The sequence below is a fragment of the Echinops telfairi genome, unplaced genomic scaffold (assembly GCF_000313985.2).
Source record: "Echinops telfairi isolate 266 unplaced genomic scaffold, ASM31398v2 ScPeMD7_53;HRSCAF=182, whole genome shotgun sequence".
In the NCBI taxonomy this organism is placed as follows: Eukaryota; Metazoa; Chordata; class Mammalia; order Afrosoricida; family Tenrecidae; genus Echinops; species Echinops telfairi.
The window spans coordinates 18,637,292-18,658,856 of NW_022103951.1; the positions used below are offsets into that span (position 1 = coordinate 18,637,292).

Below are 21,565 nucleotides of genomic sequence, written 5' to 3' on the forward strand. Positions count from 1 at the left end.
GCACTGGATGAAAAGGACAAAAGATACTGGGCTGGCCCCTCGTTTCCCACGCTGCACAAGAGTGCAAAGATTGAGCGTGGGGCGGCCTGTTCGGAAGCAGCAGGCTTCCTCCTGCCAAAGGAAAAACGTGCTTGCTTTCCTGGCCAGAAATGCAGGGCAGAAATCAAAGCAGCAGGGCGGCTCTTTGCAACACTGATGATGTGGGGAACGGTGACTTCCCATGGGCAGCAGAGCCACCCTGTTCTAGAGCTGGGCCTCTACGGGCAGTGCTTAGGGGGAGTACGATGACACCTCACCTCTAGAGGGCGCTATCTGGGCAAAACCACAGAGCAGGAATACCAGGAAGGGGCCTGAGGTAAGTGGTAAGCAAGCTGTCCTTCCCCTTCTCAATCACTTCTGAGCAGGTGGTTCCTCTCTACTTTCATGGCTCCCCTTCACTTGGCACGGAAACACCCCAGGCGGTTGTTGCTTTGATGACAATCAAGAAGGTTCTAGAGCCACTTGGAAGTGCTTCAAATTTTCTTTTAACCAGGTGACCCCCCCACCCCACCCCCGGAAGCCTTGTCCCTGCCTGTCCTGGAGCTGTCGGGAGCAGCCCACCTTTCTGTGGCGCCCTGCACAGATGTGGCGCGGGCTCGCTGGATCTCCTCCTCTAGCCGCGTCACTTCTTCTGCTGACCTCCGCTGCTGAGGGATGAGCTGGAGCTCCTGAAGCAAGGCTTCCTTCTCTTTGAGGAGCTGGAGCCGGTCCTTGTCGGCCTCAGCCAGTCCCGGCCAGGACTCATTATCCAGCTGGGCCAGCTGCTGCTGGATATTGGAGACTCTGGAAGAGAGAGAGACAAGGAGTGAACTCAACTGACTACCAGAACCCATTCTCGGCACCAATCCTTGGATGCTGTAAACCCAACTGCCCTGCGTAAACCCTTCATGATGCAAGCAAGGATTTTAGAGGCAATGAGTCATAGAAATGGGGTGTGCGTCCTTTACATAATCCTCCCTGGTCAATGAGTCAGAGAGTAACAATAATGTCCTCTCCTGCTTGTTTCAAAGACTTGAAACCAAGGTGGCAGCCCTCCTTGGACCCAGTACTGCATGTTGGTTCAGACCAGTGGCCTTCTCTGTGATGGGTGTGAACAGAGGCACTCTCTTCCCTTAGTCTCTCCCTGCCCTGATCAGGAGCTAACCACTGTGCTTGATCCCCACAGAGAAGCTTCGGGCTTTCAGTCCTCACTGCAGAGCCTCCCCGGTAACAACCCGCCTAAACCGTAAGCGAGAGATGCACCGCTCACCTGTGCACTGGAATGCAAGGATCGGAAGGCAGGGGCTGCACACACCCTGGCTCAGGCCACACCGGAAATCCAAGGCACTCAAGTCTGAGACTCGCTGCTCTCCAGTGATGGGCATGGCAAACGCAGGACGAAAGCGCCCAGGGCGCCTGCTACTCATCAGGGCTGCCAGCCTGCCCATTGGGTCCAGGCTGCAGAAACCTGCTCACTCCACACAGACACGGCTCAGAGCTTGCAGCTGGCACATCTACGAAAACCTGTTGGCCGGCCCTGCAATAAGTCAGGCTCCACCAGAATAGCTGTGAGCACAGAGACTCGCCAGCCCCTGCGGGTATTGAGGCAAGCAGGAAAACCCACAGCTATGACCCATTACAGCTGAAAAGCAAGCATGCATTTCACTCGTTTGATATGCTACTAGTTTCACGGCAGGAACTGCTCGACACAAGTTTTTGACTCCCTTAAAACATAGCTCCTGGAAATGTGTTGGAAAGTGGTGCTGAGTGGTGTCACTGACCCAACGAAGGGCAGAGGCAGCTAAACAGGACTGTGGAGTCAAGTGGGCCGAGGTGTCCACCTATGTCTAATTAGTAGGATTCAACTTTACGGGATCCATATAACTGAGACCCAAGGAAAATACACTGCAAGGTACCAAGTCAGACATTATACACAATGAAATTTCGGGGACCTCCTACTAGAGTCGAAAATAGGGAATAACTCATGAAGGATCTCGTCACCCAAGCAAGATCACTGTGGCCTCCGGCTTTTTTTCATTTCAGTGTATGGGATCCACAGGAACGTTCCATGTCGCTAACAGAGCCATGTGACAAAGCACGTCTTGCGTTTGCCGAGGTCCTTGTAGACCAATGACCTCTAAAGGCAGGTTTATGGGTGAGGAGACTGAGATTCCATCGGAGTCCGGCAGCTCTAGGCTAGCTAGCTGCCCTTCTGCGATGACTCAGGCTGCTGGGGGTGGTGGCGATCCTGTCCTAAGATAATCAGCCTTTCCAGGAAAGCTTCAAGCACTAGCTACTATCAGAAAGAAGAAAGAGGGGGGCCGGGGGGGATGAATTCCAGGAGGAAGGAGAAGTAAAGGGCAAATTTCAAAAGGCCGGCCCATTGCTGGCATGCAAGCAGGAGCACCGGGGCCAAAAGGGAACAGTGGACTGGAACTTTCCACAGCTCGGAGGACAAACACGAAAGGACGGATGGTGAGGGATGACCTCTCCGGAAAAACAAAACGAGGATGCTGCTGCCTTCGTGCCACCCACCTGGAACGTTGACTGGGCCATGTAAGCCCTGCTGGGCTCGGGAACAATGCCTTGAGCTGTGTGTGTGCTACAACTGCACCACAACCATAATGTTTGCAAGCTCATTTTTGAGCAATAGATGAATCTAGAAGAATACTGGCTATTTCAGAAAGTACAATGGCCTTTCCTACATCTGCGCCCTTAGAGGGGAAACCAAGGGTCTACCAGATGTGGACACTAGGTCCTGCCTTCGGCCAGGCCAAGAGACACATACATGCTGGTCTACCTGGACTGGAAGTGGAAAGAACATGTCCTTCAATGATTTCTTGTACATTCCAATGGGATTGGAGTGCCCGAGTGGAACTAAGAGCCGGTGTGCTTGGCTGCCAACCAAAAGGTTGGATGGTGGTCCGAATCTACCCTGGAGTGCCCTAGCAATAATGTCCGGTGCCCATGCCTCAGAAATACCAGTCACTGAAGCCCAGGTGTGCTCTAAAACACATGGAATTACCATGAATTGGAGTCTACTTGACAGCAACCACTCTCCACACACACCCCCACACCCCCATGGGATAGATAAGATGGTTCTCCTCACTTCTCCCAGCGCCTTCCTACCCATTCTGAGTAGCAAAGGAAAAATCCTTTCCAGAAAAATGTTTCCTTGAAATTGCATTTCAGTGAAATTAAATACACAGAAGCTAAGCAAGGTCATGATGGAAGTTTGCCCAAAAAGCAAGAAGAAAAAACTTCCAAGTGCATCGTTAAAGAGAATAAAGAGTACTTTACAACTGGCGAGGGTTTGGGTTTTTGCTCCCACAAGTCAACTACATTCTTTATTGATTCTTGTATTTGATAGGTAATACTTTTTACGGTCTCCGTATAAGCTTTCACAAATGCCTTTCGAAGCTTTCAACTCTGTGCCCCTGGGTCTTGGACAGTGAAGAAAAGCAAGCAGCTCCTCAGTCAGGCCTTCCACTTTCAGTTTCCAAATTATATTCCCTGAACAGGTCCTAAAGTGGACAGACGTCAAACAGGAATAACTGTTTTTGCCCACCTCGTCTGTTGCAGAGCAGGCACACTATGAAACCAGGAGTGAAAATCCGCACTGATGCTGCAGAAACCACCGGAGCACCTCACACAGTCATCAGAAACCCAAGCTGCATTTTCTCAAACTAAAAGGCACCTTTAAGACCACACGGAGCACTGTTTTACACGACAAGACAAGAGTTGTTGTTAGTGTCTGCTCAGTCGGCTCAGGCTCTTGGCAACCTTACATTTAAGTGGGAAGCTCCGGTGCTCTGGATCTGTACCTGAAATCTAAAATCCATTACACAACTGCTCAGGTTCCTAAAATGTTGCTGCTTTCAGAAGGATCCACCCAAACCCCAGGCAGCCCACCATCCCGCATGATGGGGATGGGGGCAATGGGGCCCTTTGTCTGCTTGCAGAAAATGGTCTTGGCTCAGTGCCTCCTGGTTTCAGTGACAGCTATAGGTTTGAAATATCTGCTTTTTCTTCCTCCTTAGTTTGTTTCTATGCCATTTCTAAAATATCCATTTAAATTCAAAGCAAAGGTTGGCTATGAGCTTGAATTGATAGTATGTTTCAATTTCAGCTCATTATTTGTAACAAATGGACCACACCACAGGCATGCGAAGTGTTAAGAGAGAGAGAGAGAGAGAAGGGGTGTGTGAGGGGGAGGAGGGATAAATGAGGACTCGCTGTACCTTCTGTAAAACTTTTCTGTAAACCTAAAACTGTTCTAGAAGTAAAATGTTTTATTTTGTTTTCTTTTAAAGAAGAAAAGGCTCAAGAAAAGCTCAGCTAAGGTCAAAGTCCAATGGAAAGATGAAGTCTCATGGCGCACTTGGAGAAGACTAACGCTAAAATCTTAACCGGTGGGTGTAACTTTGTTCTTTGAAGATGGTATCAATTAGGTTAACATGAAGTCATACTGGGGTGGGATGGATCCTAATTCAGTATGAGTGGTGACCTTATAAAAGAGGAAAAGAAACCCACCCAGACACACAGGCTGCCATGTGGAGATGGGCAGAGATTAGAACACCAAGGATCACAGGCCATCACCAGAAGGCAGGAAGAGGCATGGCATAGATCCTCCCTTAACGCCTCTAAAAGAAATCAACAGAGCTAACACCCCATCATTTGGACCTCTAGCCTCCAGGACTGTGAGACTGTAGACTTCTGTTTTTAATGGGCTGCCCAGTGTGTGGTACTTTGTTACAACAGTGCTACGAAACAATTACAGATGGAGAGGGCACGTTTCATTGTCTTCAGTAACTAAGCCCCTGTCTTAGTCTCCTAGGGCTTCTGTAACAAAATCCCACAAAGTGGGTGGCTTTTAAGAACAGAAACTCATTGTCTCATAGTACTAGGGGCTAGAAGCTTGAAATCAGGGCGTGAGCAGGGCCCTGTTCTTGCTGAAGGCTCTCAAGGAAGATACTTTCTGGTCTCTCACAGCTGTGATAGCCCCAGGTGTCTTGTGACATTCCTTGGCTTGCAGATTCATCTTCACATGACTGTCTTCACATGACTCTGCTCGGTGACTGCTCCTCTCATTTATAAAATGCCACTCAAGGGAAAGAAGAGGAAAAGAGAAATCTAAGGGTTGGGGTAAAGTATGCTATTGGTGGTGGGTGGGTGGGTGTTGATACATAGCTTAAGTTGTTGAATACAAAACTGAAGATCTTGTAAGGTAAACCTCCAGGTACCAAATTCACAATTAAAAATATAAAACAGCAACACTCAAAAGGGATTAGGACTAGGGCCATACTGTGGTATGGCCTAATTTACAAAATAACATCTGCAAAAGGAAGACCCTATTTCCAAACAAGAATACACTCAAAGGCATGGGGGTTAGGACTTCAATACATTTTTTTTTGGGGGGGGGGGCTTTAATCCTTAACAGTTCCCGCCCTCAAACTTGACACCTAAAGAAAGGAAGAAAACGTCCAAGTTACCGGCCACATCGCATTGGGAGCATGAGCTGCACAGACTGCTGTCAACAGAGGAGCAGCAGGCCTGACCTTGGCAGCAGACACTAAGGCAGAGAAAGAAAACTGGATGGACAGAATGTTTTGTTCCTATCTGGGCAGGCCGTGTTTCTATGGAGATGGCTGCAGTTGGCACAGTTCTGGGACATGTGCTCTCAGGTAAAAAGAGAGCCATCTGCATCATCTGGAGAGACTCAAAAAGATGTGCTCCTCTCACTTGACTCTTGGAGAAAAAACAAAAACCCAAACTTTGAAGCGACTCATTTGAAATGTTCCTACCCTATGGTCTGCTTTTGGAATTCAAAGAGATCTTCCTGAAGGGGAAAGAAAGCAGCAACAGTCATTTGAGAGACATAGACATATTCAATATGTTTTAGGTGACTATATGCATAGATTAGGTTTAATAATTTCAGAAGGACAATCATTTTTATGCAAGGCTTTCCGTGACATTGGTTAACATTTTCACAATGTGTCAGGACTCCCATTATTTCCCTTCTGCTTGGTCTGCTTCTATCGCACTAGCTTCCTGGCCCCTCCTTGCCTTCTCATCTTTGCTTTCGGGTAAACCTTGACCCCTTGGTCTCATAGCACAGATTATTTAAGAGATCACTTTGAGTAATGTGCAAAAGAAACAGACTAGTCTTGAAGGTCACCTTTCTGTCAGATAATAAATTTGCCTTAAGACTGGCTACAGCTTCAAATTCAAGGATATGTTAGGGTCATGCTCTCTATTGAGCCAGTAAGTCTGGCCTTTTTAAGGAATTCAAATTTCTGTTCGACATTTTCTCCCAGTCTGTCTTCAAATGTGTCCCTGGTGAGAATGGCTGGCAGTGATAGCCAGTATCAAAATAAATAGAAGACTGAGCTAGTCTCTACGAAAATGATTGAAGTTAGCATCATGATTTGCAAACCCAGGAAACACTCTCCGTATGAAGTTGAGAAAGCTACCCCTCTTCCCCCTCCGCCTCCTCCTGCCAGGAGAGGAGCTTATTCTTCTATTTAAAGTACTTCACTAACCAGATACCATCCATGACAAGGTTCTATGTGATTTGACTAGGGAACTTTTTTTTGAGGTTTTGAATCTAAAGATTAAGGAAAGTTGGGGTAATGATATGTGCATTTGGGGGTTCCAGCATGCCTGGAATCAGTGAGAAATAATGTTCACAGCGGTTGTGTCTCATAAGGAAGGTTAACCCTGTGCAGTAGGTTCTTTTTGAGTCTTTTGTTTCTTTCACTCATTCTCTTTTGCTCCAAACAAGACAAATAGTTGTATTTCACATCGCTGCTCGTAAGCTTTAAGCTCGCAGACACTATACACCAAGCTAGGATGTACAACAGTATCTTTATGGATTATCTAAGCCAACTGACTAAGTTATCCCATGAGACTGTGGTCCTAATCCTTCCAGATCCACCCAGGTCATAGGATGTTTCTCAGGCATTGACTGTATGAAACGGTTGCCACAGCATCAATTCTGACTCAAGTATGGATTTTAGGAACAAGATGGGCAACCCCCCCAATTCCCTGCTATGTCTCAGATTACCCTTAGCTAAAGTTTCTCAAACTACTGTCATTTAGGGGCAGATCATTCTTTGCTGTGGGCCTGTCCTGTGCATTGCATGATCTTTAGCAGCACCTGTTCTCTACATATTAGATCCCTATAAAATGTGTGTGTGTGCGCGTGCGTGCGTGCGTGCACGCGTGCGAGAGTTTTGACAACTGAAAAGGTCTTCATATATAGGAAAGTCTTTCTGGGGAAGGGAGTAGAGGTCAAGCCTCTCTCCCCCCACATGCAGAACCCCCATGCTGCCGGTTAAGGAGAAGGCACTTGAGCGAGTTAACCTAGGATGGCTTCAACATTCAGCTCGGCTTTGGAAATGGTGCTGCTGCAGCCCTGAAAGGTGTTTTTGAGAAGCCCTTGCTGTTCCAAAGGCTGAAATGCTCGGGTATGAACCTCCTCTCTGCAGTCATAGCTGTTGCCTGATGCTAAGAAGGGGCCATCAATCTAGAAAGAATATGGAGGGAGTTTCAAATAATTCATAGGAAAATGGAATGAAAAGGTCATGGATTTTTTTTCCCCATGAACTTTTTGAAGCCGTCTCATACATTCTCAAAGATATTAATGAAGGCCGGTGGGTGATCCCTGAATACTGTTCTTAAACACTCAGCGAGTTTCACAAATGCAGCCTCTGAATCTCGAAAGGGTTACTCCCTCTACACCAACACGATCTCTAGAAGACAAAGAACGCACTTGCTATGTTTGATAAATGTCACAGCAAACTCTGAAACAATCATGTTCCAGTGGAGCGATGATCGACTTTCTGCATTCTAAGACAGCACAGCAAATTCCAGCACCCACACGGAGACGTTTCAGCAGAACGCAAGCAGGAGCAGAGGACTGTGCAGAAGAGACAATAGCCACTCACAAGCGCAGGCAAGCCAGAGCGGAGGAATGTATGATAAGTGAAGAATGTGGACACAGAGATAGCCAGCCCAGCTGAAGGAACTTTGTTCACGGGGACGCGTAACGCCCAACACGAGGACATCGTAACAGGCAAGGAAGGATGGCTATAAGCCTTCCCTCCTTGTGCGCACATGTACACACACACACACACACACACACACACACACACACAGGGCCCCTCATCGTTCACTTGCCCTGCAGCAGGGAGTCATATGATCCGCCTGTGCTGCTATTTTTACATTTTCGAAAAAGCCAGCAAAGTGGATTTCCAGACACTCGTGCACTGCCCGCTATACTGCGCGGGCTCAGCTCTTTTTGCTTTCCAGAACAGATCTCCCTCTCCCTCCCTGGCCTTCTGCTCCACCCACCCCACCCCCACCCCCAGGTCCTGTTTCATTGAGACAAAAGAAACATTAAGCAGAGATATATACTTCTTAGTTTTCAGAAGGACATTTGAAAATAATTTGGTTTTAAGGCTTTTTCCAGAAGATACAAAAGAGGGAAAGGCTTTCAAAAGAGGACATGAAAGCCACTGACGACTCGGGCTGCGAAAACAGGGCTCCATGCCCAGGAGGATGGACTCTGGGTTGCGCAAACGGTTAAGCACCCCCACCGCCAAGGTATTTTCGTAAGCACCACAGTGCCAAATTTTATAATGGCGCTTACAAAAATACCTCACAGGGGAGGGCGCAGTTGGCAAACAAACATTGAAGGACTCGTGTTGGTTGCATTAAAATATGACTGTTCAAACCTACCCAGGGGCCCTTTGGAAGACAGGCCCGGAAATGTGCTTCCCAAGGTTCCAGGCTTGAAAACCCTACCGAGGACAGTTCTATCCCACACACATGGGGTCACCACGAGCTGGAATCCACTTGATGACAACTAACAACAATGAGGCCCAAGAACGAAATGTGACCCAATAAAAATTCTGGCCATGAAAGGCACACCCTGCCTTCCTTGTTTTGCCCATGCCCTGTGAAACACGAGGAAGGGAAGACAAGAAACAAAAGGTGAAACAGGAGGGAGGAAAGAAAGGAAGGAGAGATAGGAATTCACAAACACAGCCAAATCTTGATCTTCGGCGGGCAGATTAGGTCAACTGCAGTTCAATGTAACTGATGGCATTTACACACTTCCCACCAAAAATAAATAGGTCTGTTATCTCATGTTGACCCAACAGTAAAGAAAGTGTCTTTTAAACCAAGACATGTAGCTTTGCCCATTAACCTAAGGCATCAGGAACCACATAGGTAGGTACAGGGAAATCAATGATTGAACTAAAGCTGGGACGAGTGGCTGATGCTCAATCTGTAGGAAGAATGAACAGAAGGAGAGGAGGAGAGAGGGAGACAAAGAGTTCTGGGAGGATAAGTTTTCAAAAAAATCGCTTCTTCATGGATCAAGTCGTTATAACCGTTTGAAATACTGAGAATGTCACATTTTAAATGCACTTGAAATGTATCACAGGTAGCAATAAGCTAAATATAAATGCATACCCAATATCTTATATCAGGCACTGCTCTCTTATAAAACTGTGGACAAGCATACATTGGAACTCTGCCGAACCTCTTTCCGCGGGAAAGGGGAAAGAAGCAGAAGGCAAAACTTGAAAAAGAGCTTCTTACCTCTTCCTGGCTTCTTCATACTGCCAGTTAAGTCGGACTCGGTCTACAAGTCTTGTTTTCTCATCAAAGACAAACTTTCAGGAACAGACACACACACAAAAAGGAAAGCATATATTAAAGTCACGTTGTAATATGCTCTGATAAGCCTTGAACCCATGATGCTGAATGAGATGGGTCAAATACAAAAGGACAAATGGCATATGACCTCCATTACGGGAAATCCGCGCAGAATGCGTAAGCAAGGGGAAAGAGGCCGAAGTCCACCCACAGCTCCTGGAGGCAGGCAGAAGGGAGGAGAAGCGGGAGTGATTGCTTCAGGAGCCTTGCGCTTCTGTCTAGGATCCTAGATCCTGGCGACAGGTGTACAGCAAGGTGACGGTGTCACTGAACTGTACACAAATAGCTAACAGTTTGGAGAACGATATGCCATAGATCCACGATTGCTTTAAAAGACATATTTTCAAAACAGAAAATTCATTTCAACAATGAGGGACCTTCTTTTCTTTCCATCTAGAAGGAGACCGACCAAACAGTACTCTGCAGAAGACCTCTGCTTGGCAGTACTTGGAGAGGGGCCAGAATACTTCAGCTTTACCCAAAGTGGTGCATTTTTTAAAAGTAACCTTTTTTTTTTAACGGTGGGAATGTCTTCCTCTATTGTGCAATTTCAAGCAACAATGACAGATGAAGATTGAAAATAGAGATAGAACATGGGCGAATCTCAAAAACATTCTGAGTGAAGGAAGCCAGATCCCAAAGGCCAAGCAGTTCGACTCCATTAGTATGCAACAACCCGGTGGATCTATAGAGCCCGGAAGCAGATGAATGGTTGCCTAGGGCGAGGGGTTGTGAGGAATGGGGAGTGACTGCTAATGGGTGCTTGGTGTCTACTTGGGGTGATGGAAACATTCTGGGACTATACAGAGGTAGTGCTTTCACAACACTGCGAGTGCTCTAAATGCCAGAGGAGTGTGCTCTTTAAATTGGTTAATGGCCACTTTTATGTTATGTGGATTTCAACACAATAAAAGCAAAACAGAAAATAGAAAAGTATTTAGTAGAAGTCGGTACAAAGGCAAACCATTTCATCCCATTTGGGCCAGCACAGTCTCCTGTTCCTCAGTAAGTTGAGGACCATGGAGTAGTAGGTTACAAGACACTGTCTGATGGCCCAGGGAGTACCTTAGAATGAAAGGTAAAAAGAGAGACAGCGACAGGAACAGGGGTATCACTCAGAAATTTGAATAAAAAAATGCAGTGCTCAGAAACCAACCGGTAGTTGTACTTACGGTTTTTCACACCAATATTAAAAAGTGAATCAAGTTTCCATACAAAACCAAAAGGATAATTCACCTTCGTTACCTCTTCCTGGGTTCCTGGGAATAGCCTATAACTGTATTTTCAATCAACTGGCTCCACTAGTGGATCTGAATTTTATTAGACCAGATACGAACCCAACCCACTGTCAAAAGTCAATTCTGATAGATACATGGATAGATTGTTTCCAAGAGTACAGATCTTTAAGGTAAAAGATGGCCAAGGAGCAGCTGGTGAGTTTGAACCTTGTGGTTAGCAGCCCAATGCCTAACCCACAGCACTACCAGAGCTCCTTACACCAGCTATGATATGGTAAATATATATGCAACAAAACATTTGCCATTTCAATACTCGACCTGTCCAATTCAGTGACTGTAACTACATTTATCATGTTGCACAACCACCATCAACATCCATTTTCAAATTTTCCCTTTACCTAAAGCACAGCATCTCCTAAGCAACTGTCAACCTTTAGGGTAAGCAGTTGAGCACAAACTGTACGCGCAAGAACCTTAACCTCATGCTGACCAATGGACTATTCGAGGAATTCCCTGAACCTTGTACTTCTTTCCTTCCTTACTCTGAAACCTTCATGCAAAAGGCTGGGCATCCTTTACTGTTCTCTGGGTGTTACAGATGGTGGACAGACCCGTTAAACCCAAGAAGACACACGGTCACAAGTGTATGTTTGAGAATAATGAAGGGGAAATTGAAATGGGGACAGTTCTAGTAAGCCTAAGTCATTATTTATTATATTTTGTACCACAAAGTGGCATTCTTTGCCAAAGCTTTAAAAATTAGCTAATTATTTAAAACCTTGAGCTGTCTGCCTCTTTTCTGTTGTCTCTCTTCACCCACCCACCGCATCCCCCCTGCTGCCTTCTGCAGTCCATTAGTATCTCATCTTTACTTAATAAGCTCAAAGGGAAAAAAAGCAATCCAAACTGCTTTTTCAAGTGGTTAACGCCAACGCCAATGACCCCTCACTGACATGACAATAGCAGGGACTTGAAGTACTCATCACCCAGCTTCAAACAAGTTATTGCCAACCTTGGTGGCGGTGCTTGTTTTTGTTTTGTTCTGTTTTGCATTTTTCTAACTCAAGGCTTCAAAAATTATCCAAAGGGGCATTCTGAAATGTTTCCAAGTCTCACACAAAATTCAATTTAATTCCATTTCCTGCCATTTTACTAGAGGAATAAGGAACAGCATTCAGGGATAAACCCAAGGGTGGGTCAGCTACAAAAAAGCCTTTAGAAATCACTGGTTGAAGTCAGAAATCAGCCAACTACACACAGGCTGGACCACTTGTTTTTGTAAATAAAGTTTTATTGGCACACAGCCACAGACATCCATTTACGATTCATTTGTGGCAGCTTTTGCGCTACTGTGGCACTGCGGAGTAGTTGCAACAGAGACCACATGGCCCACAAGGCCAAACTTATTTACTATCAGGCCCTTCACAGAAACACTTTGCTGACCCACATTCAAACAGGTCTTAGGTCTGTCATGAAAACAGTAAACTCAGTTCTCAAAACCATTCTGCCATTTGTAAGACTCCAAATCACAGGGATCGAGGCATTCAGCAGTTCGATTGACTCGTTCACTACGGAACCTTCTCAGCTGGAGGTGAGGCACAGTCTTTTCACTTCAGACTGAACTGCACAAAAGCCAAAATCATTCTGACGTGAAAATGGAAAATTAAACAAAATGAGTGATGGCCACACAAAAGCTGCCCTCTTCTCTCTCGGCAACTGGTGAGCATACCTCTCCGATGATGTCGGTCTGAGACCCAGCATCACAGAACTGTTGAGGTAAACAAGAATCCCCAAGTGCACCCGGATTGGGAGGGACATCTTGGAGCACTTCTGCCAGAGAGCAGCAGTTCTTGAAGCCATCAGTAAGCTTAGCCAGGCTCTGGAATAGAAGGAGATGAGAGATTTGAAGAGAGATATGAATGTTGATCTCTCCTTTAGAAAGGATCTTTCTGCTTTGCTTCTACATCTGCTATTTGATTAGCAGAGAACTGCCGCCCCACCCCCACCCCGCCGACTCTCTCTCCATGAGTCAGTGATGAGTTCGGATCAGAAAGACCAGGGGGCTTACTTCATTGTAATGGAAGAGGACATGGCCTACACCTCTCCGTGGAGCTTCTAGGACTTAAACTGCAGACACTTCAAAGAAGATGCTGGGGCCCTGAAGCTTCTTCCAGACCTCTTATCTCCTGCCTCCATGGTGGGGCACCCAAGCATTGCAACAAGGTGGCTTACGCAGTCCTGCACATTGTGGCCTCAGAAAACAGGGCAGGGGGGGGGGTGTCGAATGACCCTTTCACAGGGGTCGCCGAATTCTTAACAGTAGCAAAATGACAGCTATGAAGTAGCAACAAAAATAATTTTATGGCTAGGGGGGTCACCACAACATGAAGAACTGTATGAAAGGGTCGCAGCATGAGGAAGGTTGAGGACCACTGGCCTAAGGGAAAAAACCTTTTCCACCAGGAAACACCATGGTCCACACTAGAACTTAGGCTTGTCTTGTGCGGAGAATGGCTCTCCAATTGAGGTCTCAGAAATGGCTGTTTTTCCTGTTGTCACTATTGCTCTGAGGAAATCTACTAATTCATCCTTTGCTTATCATGACCAGAAAAGGCTGTTGGCAAATACAGATTTCTGTAGTTCTGGCAAGCACCCGAGAACCTGACACAAGTAGCCCCCTGCCTTGACTTCAGAAAACGCTGTCAGACTCAGTACTTATTTGTGCACTTGTCTCATTTGGTCTTTGAGTCAGAGTTGGCATGTTGCACATTCTTGAGAATCTAGACAATAGCCTTCCAGGTACCATGGGTTCACTTGGGTTATTGAGAGAAATGAAAAGCCACAGAAACACCTGAATGCACTCCCACATCCAGCAGATAGACCAGCAGACGCCCACTGGCAAAATGGCAAAAGCTCAATGCTCCCAGCAACGGTCACTTTCAAACAGCCACAGGGTGGAACGCTAAGCAGTCATTTCAAAGGAATGAAGCAGCTCCTTGTGTACAGGTCACGTGAGTGAGGACAGACCAGTGTGAAAGGTCCCGAGCTGTGTGAGAGAGGTGAATATGCGTTCCTACTTCTGTGTGTCTGCACACATCAATCAATCCTTCGTAGTAGTTTGTTGGTGGGAGAATGGGCCAATAGCAAGACTTTCTAACATACGTTCTAGCATTTTGACTGTTGAACGATGGAAAGGTATTCTCATTGGCTGTTGAGTTGAACTGTGTCCCCTAAGAATATATCCTGAAATCCTAAACTCTGGTGCCAGCAAATGTGACTTTATTTGGCAAATGGGTCTTTGACGAAGTCAACAAGTTAAGGTGCGGCCATACTGGATTGAGGGTGGGACCTAACTCCAATGACTGATGTCCTTGTAAGAAGAATAAATATAGACATGGAGACAGGGAGAAGACCATGTGACAACAGAGGCAGAGGCAGGAGGGATGCATCTACAAGCCAAGAAACACCAGGTTTGCCAGCAGCAACCGGAAGCTAGAAAAGGCAAGAAGGATTCTTCTATCTAGAGCCTTTCAAGACAGCAGAGTCCTGCTGACACCCTGACTTTGAGCTTCTGGCATTCAGAATTATGAGAGAAAAAAGTCCCCATGGTCCTAAGGTTTGTGGTTTTTTTGTCATGCATACATATATTGTGTTGTCCGCCGTATAGCTGAGTTGTTTTGAACTCATAGCATAACCATGTGACAGAGTAGAACTGCCCCCTAGAGTTTCTAAGCTGTCATCTTTATGGAAGCAGACTGCCAGGTCTTTCCCCTGAGGAGCCTTGGGGTGGGTTGGAACCAATGATCTTTCGGTTAGTAGTTGAGCACTTTGCCATTTGCATCATCAGGGCTTCAATATGTGTGTGTGTGTGTGTGTGTGTGTGTGTGTGTGTAGACAAAAAGTCTCTCTCTAGAGAGAGAGATAGAGAGAGAGATCAGAAGAAAGGACACAGCCAGATAACAAGACAGTGGCTCTGAGGAAGGGCTGCAACCCCACGTCTCACCTGCATCAGGTCCCGCCTCTCCTTCTCCCCTGTACAAATGGCTTTTTTGATGGTCCGGAGTTCATTCATGATAGCTTGTGCCTCGTCTAGCTTATAATTGGTGTGAGCACTTGACATCTTACGGTCAATCCTGGTTAAGAAAGAAAAGAAAATGAGTCATTCCACAAACGATCTAAACAAACCTGAAAAGTTCCATAGAAAGGTGAGAAAAGTTTTGGTAGAGAAAAAAGATCCCCATAAAACACTCTTGCCAAAGTAGATTAAACATCCAAAGGAGATCTGGGTGCACAGAAAATGAATGGGAAATAGCAAAAAGTTGTGAACTTTTGGTAATGGTATCTTTAGCAAAAGTTGGAAAATTCTGTCTTCTCTTTGTATCTCTTTTACTTCATTCGTGTTCTAATCCATTGCTCTCTCCTACATACCTCAGTTCTCTCCTTACCTTCAAATATCTATTCATGTCGGCATGTCTATCCCCATCCAGCCATCAATCGCCATTCTTCCTTCTTCCCCATGCATCCATGTCATTGTATACCGCTAAACAGCAGTACCTCCATCCATCCTTCCTGCCTTCCACCCATCTACCCATCTATGCATCCATCCAATTGTCTGTCTACCCAACCAACCATTGATCCATGCATACATCTAACATTTGTGTGCCCCTAGCCTTGTTTGTTCTGGGTGGCAGGGGCAGAATACTGTGTGAAAAAAACAACACTGGGTCCTGGCCTCTTTCGTAGCCTGTCCTTTTACAAGCCACATTTTAAGTCTTTAGCCACAGGGCTATAATTGTTGGGAAACTTTGTCCTAGAAATAGGATAAAGTATGTCCCAGGTTCTAGATCCCCATTACATAACAAAGATTCTGGTTCTAAATGCCCCCACCCATATTTATACATTGAATCGTGTGTTCTTGAACGAGGTGTCAATTTGGCCAACAGGAGTCGGCAAACTGCAGCTTGAAGTAAAATTGAAAAATGCTAGATGCTTGTATTCACAGATAATGGTGAGTTCATTTGTTTGTAAAACTGTATTTATGGCTCTTGAATAATTTTTAAGATGTGGTGAATGACAGAATTGGCTCCTTCCTCTCCAAAGTTTGCTGACTCCAGGGGTAGGCCATGATTCTTTTTTTTTTTTTTTGGGGGGGGGGCTAGATCGAATTTATTCAAGCTTAAGAGACATGCATTACTCAGCCATGATTCTTAGTATGATGCAATTATCCTCTATTTTAATGACCTAATTCTCTTGTGCTATAAACACTAACCTCTAGGATGTGAATGAGGCAGGATTAGAGCAGTTTGAGTCCATCAGCTGCTCTGAGGGAGCGAGATGAAACTTCCTGCTCCCATAAAGATGTTTCGCCTTAGAAACCCAAAGGGGCATTTACCCTCTGTCCTATAGGGTCACTGTGTGTCAGAATGAACTCCATGGCAGTAAGTATGGTAATGAGGCAGGGTACAAGCTACAGAATTTGTTTGTATCTTGAGCCATTATCTTTTGAAATATAAAAAGGATCCAACAAGCAAGCAGAGGAAGAGGGTATCAAGAAAAAAAGTGGGGGGCGGGGGGGCAGGAGTGAGGCATATCTTCTATACTGAGGGCTTCCACCTAAGAACCCCAAAACCCAGGGGGAAGACAGATGCAAGACGCATGGAGGTCTCCAAGGTTGGCCAAGCCTACAAATGCTGAAAGGAGACAAGGGCCTTCCCCTGGAGTGAAGAGAGAATGTTTTTACCTAGATCTGGTACCCTGAATTTAAACTTCTAGCTTCCTACATTGTAAGAGATTAAATCTCCTTTTAAAAATCTCATTTTCCAGGCCACCCATGTTTGGTGGGTTTTCTGCTATGGCAACACGCGAGAACTAGGACGCCAAGATCCTGAAAACCATCAGCCCGAAGTCCTCCACTTTCGACTCAGGAAACATCCCAGGACTATCATTCACTAGCTATTGAGCTTTGGGCAAGTCACGCCACCTCTTTACACCTCTGCTTCCTCATATGTAAGTGAGGGTACTAAAAATATTTCTCTCACAGGGTGGGTAAGACTTAATGAGGAAATGCAAGGGAAGGGCTCACTGGGCAGGATGCCGGGCGTGTAATGTTTTAGGTGATTATTATGTTGAATCTACTCACTCATGGCAAGAAAAGTCAATGATTTACCAACTCCCATACTTTATTATCATTAACAAATTCCCTGCGGCATATATCACAACTCACAATAAAACTTGGCATGAGAGGTATTTGAACATTCGACACCCTTGGAATAGGAGAAGGGCAAACAAAACAAGTCATGGGAACCCATTCACTCCTGGGGAATGAAGGCACGATAGTTCGACAGCATAGCTGTTGCTCATCAGATACAAATATTTATGGAAAGTGTCCCGAGTGCTTTCAGGGAGATACTGGACACAAGTGTACAAGCAGCAATGCCCGGAAGTCTCGATACCATCTGAAATGCTTCAAGTGTACCATTCCTTATCTATTCTGACAAAGCAGAATTCTTGACTTGGACATTTGAACAAAAAGTACTGATTTGGAAGACAAACAGGTTTTGCTTTGTTTTTGATTTTTGTAGCACAGTCCTGCCACTTGTTGCTGTTGTTAGGTGCCATACAGTCAGTTCTGACCCATAGTGACCTCATGCACAACAGAACAGAACCCCACCCGGTCCTGCGCCCTCCTCACAATGGTTCCTGTGCCTGAGCCCATTGTTGCAGCTACCGTCTCAATCCATCTCCTTGAGGGCCTTCCTCTCCTTCGTTGCCCCTCTACTTTACCTAACATGATATGATGTCCTTCTCCAGGGACTGGTCTCTCCTGACAACATGTCCAGAGTACGTAAGACAAAGTCTCGCCATCCTTGCCTCTAAAGAGCACTCTGGCAGTACTTCTTACAAAGTGGGAGCCATACCTAGAACACGGACAGTAGCAGCAACCCTTCGACCACATCCAAGAGAGCCCTGGTGGCACCATGGTTAATGCGGTGGGCTAGGCAAGAGGGGGGTGGTTTGCATCTACCAGCTGCTCTATGGGAGAAAGATGTAGCAGTCTGCTTCTGTAAAGACTGCAGCCTTGGAAAGGGGCTGTTCTGATCTGTCCTATGAGGTCACTATGAATCAGAATCAACTTGATGCCAGTGGTTATGGTTGGGGCTTATATATTTTGTGAAATGTTATCTTGTCCCTTAAAGCCAGCCCTACTTCCACAACAAGAACTGGCTTTATCACTCATTTGCTGTCGCCTTACACAGGCCGACAAGACAACTGCAATACCCACGAGGTCTTTCCGTTTCTGACCCATGACAAAAATCACTGTATTTCACTGAAATGTTATGGGTGGCCAACAGGCATAATGAAAAGGAACAGAACCAGAAGTCGGGTCTTAGCTCTGATGCAAATTCACTGGGTCACCTGGAGAAGTCTCAATGCTCAGGAGCCTTAGTGACTTTAAAAAGGCATGAGACTTAGGAGGGCGTTCCCAATCACAGCTGCCCACCAGAACTTATCTTTGAAGTTAAAAGGAATACATTGTCCTGTGTCCCTCCCCAAATGTGGAACTAAGAGATTTGCTCATTCATCAACCAGGTTTAAGAAACACTAGACTGGAGCCTAATCTCCTACGATTGATTAGCTGATGGATGCTATATAACTGTTACAATTTAACTGACAAGGAAGGCTTATCTGTGTGCTCCTATGATATTGATGCGAAGACAGTGAGACTTTGTCTCACGTACTTTGGACGTGTTCTCAAGAGAGGAGAGACCAGTCCCTAGGGGAAAAAAAAGACCTCATGCTTAGTAAACTAGAAGGACAGTGAAAAAGCTGAAGACCCCTGATGAGATGGATTAACAACTGTGGCTGCAACAATGGTTCCAACAGAACAATACTTGTGAGGATGGCACCGGACGGGGCAGTGTTTTGGTCTGTTGTACACAGGGTTGCTATGAGTTTGGAACAGACTTGACAACAGTAACAACAATATGATACTGAACAGGTTTCATTAGAGCTTCCAGACTAAGACAGACGAGGAAGAACAGCTTGGTGATCAGCTTCTTCAAATCAGCCAAGGAAAACCCTCTGGAGCACCACAGCCCAGTCTCATTGTGTACGAGGGGGCCATGAGTCTGGGGCTGACTCAAGGGCAGCTAACAAGGAAAGTCAACTTACGGGGTATCTCTGTACGTCTCTGCATAGCCCATGAATCAACAGGAGAAAGACTTGCAACTGCGAACCAGGTCTGCCCTCAATTGTTCACTGACAAAGCAACACCAGCAACACATGCAAGGCCTCTCCTTGGTCTCTAGTTGGAGAGTGCAGCGGTACACAGGCGGGAGCCCCTTGCAGAGGGCTGTTTATCTTACAGGGATACCAGCAACGCCAAGACATGTCATGGCAGACTACACCAAGGGAAGCCCATGTGTTTTTCCATTTTAGATGCTCCATAGAGAACACAGAATGAAGAGTCTCTGACACCAGACAGAAATACGAGGCCGTACATCTCACAGCACTAAATCTACCAACAAAGTGGCCCAACTCTGCTCACATGGAAAAGCTAGACTCGTGTACATAATAGCCTCCCCTTAGATTCGCCTGCTGATAAAGAAAGCACTTTATGATATGTGTATTTTTAATTTCATGAACCACAACACACCTAATCTGATGAAGTCTGTCAAAAAGCATTAGACCATTTCCAGACAGGAGGTCTGAAGCCAGAAAAACTCATCTTGTTCTCTAGCACCTCTGCTAATCGGATCGCCCTGCTCCTCCGAAATCAAAGCCACAGCAAATAAATCATCGCACTATGTGATTATCCACCAGGAGCAATGGCGCTCGACAGCATTACAGACAATTTTCGCCAGTGCCTGGACATAAATGCTAATCGAATGTCCACACGGGTTATAGACACACACCCATTGTTAAAGGCTGCCATTCGAGACCCTGACCATGTCAGCTGGGTCCTGTGCATAAGCGTTATGATTTACTCGCAGCTTTTAGGAGCTGTAACTTCTGATAGTGTGGCCATCAGGGAATCCCAAGCAGTAATCAGCAGCCTCTCAAGGCCCTGGGTTCTAGGATGGGAATGGCTGTCACACAGAGGAAAGCAAGGCCTGTTTCTGACAGGGTGGGGAACGGCATTCGCCTAGAACCTAGTCTCCATCAGCAGATCCTGCAACTCAGTCAGAACAGACACCCGGCCACAAGGCAAAGGGGGCTGGGCACCAGTCGTAGCTCTAAAGTATGTGACTCTGAGACGGGTTACGTTTCACTTGAGAAAAATAAGAAGACTGGACTTGAATATTCCCCATGTCATGGAAGTGTCCAGGGGTGAGGAGGCAAGAGGAGTAAAAGGGCTCAGAATCCCTCACCACAGATTCTACAAGGAGCTTCCCTTTATTCCGTCTTACAGATTCCAGTTCCATACAAGTTGTCACCAGGAACAACATGGAAAAGAGCCCGTGGTTCAACAAGTGGAAAATAGATGTTTACTGCAATATGATTCATAATTGTCAAAAGGGAGAAACACCCCACGTGGCCATCCACTGATGAATGGACAAACAGTGTTGCTCTAACCATATGATGGAATATAATTCAGCTATAAAAAAGAATGAAGAACGAAAGCTGATTTATGCTAGAGCATGGATGGACTTTATGCTGCGTGACAGTAGCCAGTCACAAAAGGCCACATCTTGTATGACTCAATTCTTAACAAATGTCCAGAATAAGGAAATCTAGACAGAAAGGAGAAAAGCAGTTGCCTGGGGCACTGGGGGAAAAGGTTAAGGGAATGATAACTGAAGGGAGTGGGGCTTCTTTTTGAAGTAATGGAAATATTTAAAATTTACTGTGGTGATGGCTACATGTATCTGTGAATATACACAAACCACAGGATTGTATGCTTGTTATGGGTCAATAAAGCTCTTTATTTACATGTGAAAACCATGAGAGAAAATTATTTCAAAGCTCTAAGTTTATCTAACATGCCATAAGGAACTATTAAATCTATCAAGCACCTACCAGGTGAGTGGGTCTTGCTTAAGGTGACCAGATTTTAACATTGGTAAAGCGGGACACCATTGATAAAACTCATATCCTGGCGAAATAGCCACATGGCAGCTGAAAACCGTATAACCTAGCTTGTCGTGCATTCTTTCCAAAACTCGGGACTTTTTTTTTTCTCCCGCCCCCAACTCAGGACTTTTTTAAAACGCCGCAGGACAGGGGGAAACATTGTTAAAAATCAGGACTGTCCTGCCAAAAGTGGGACGTCTGGTCACCTTAGTCTTGCTACATGTTTTACTTTTTTCATATCATTGAATCCTCTCAGTCACCATAGAGATAAATAGAATTGTCTTAGATTTATAAAAAATAAAATAGGGCTCAGACAGACTCAAGAGCCCAAGATCATAAACCAATATTTGACACAGCTGAGATCCAAGCCACATCTCTCAACTCGGGAATCTGCATCCAGTCCCAATGTGAGCAAAGCTTCTTCCTGCTACATACACACATCGCTGAGTGCACCATCTCTCACAGTCCTGCAGAGGCAAGGCAGGCTTGGGCCATATGTTTTCCTA

At 45.7% G+C, this 21,565-nt stretch overlaps 1 protein-coding gene across 1 annotated transcript in view; it reads right to left on the minus strand.

Annotated features, from left to right (window-relative positions):
- Positions 1-21,565, minus strand: part of WWC3 (WWC family member 3) — a 111,826-nt gene that overhangs the window by 31,039 nt on the left and 59,222 nt on the right. Inside the window, exons 7-10 of the mRNA XM_004709981.2 lie at positions 14,989-15,118; positions 12,715-12,864; positions 9,631-9,704; positions 601-822 (exon numbers count right to left, since the gene is read on the minus strand). Coding sequence (XP_004710038.2) covers positions 601-822; positions 9,631-9,704; positions 12,715-12,864; positions 14,989-15,118 — 576 coding nt within the window. The remainder of the gene's footprint in view (positions 1-600; positions 823-9,630; positions 9,705-12,714; positions 12,865-14,988; positions 15,119-21,565) is intronic.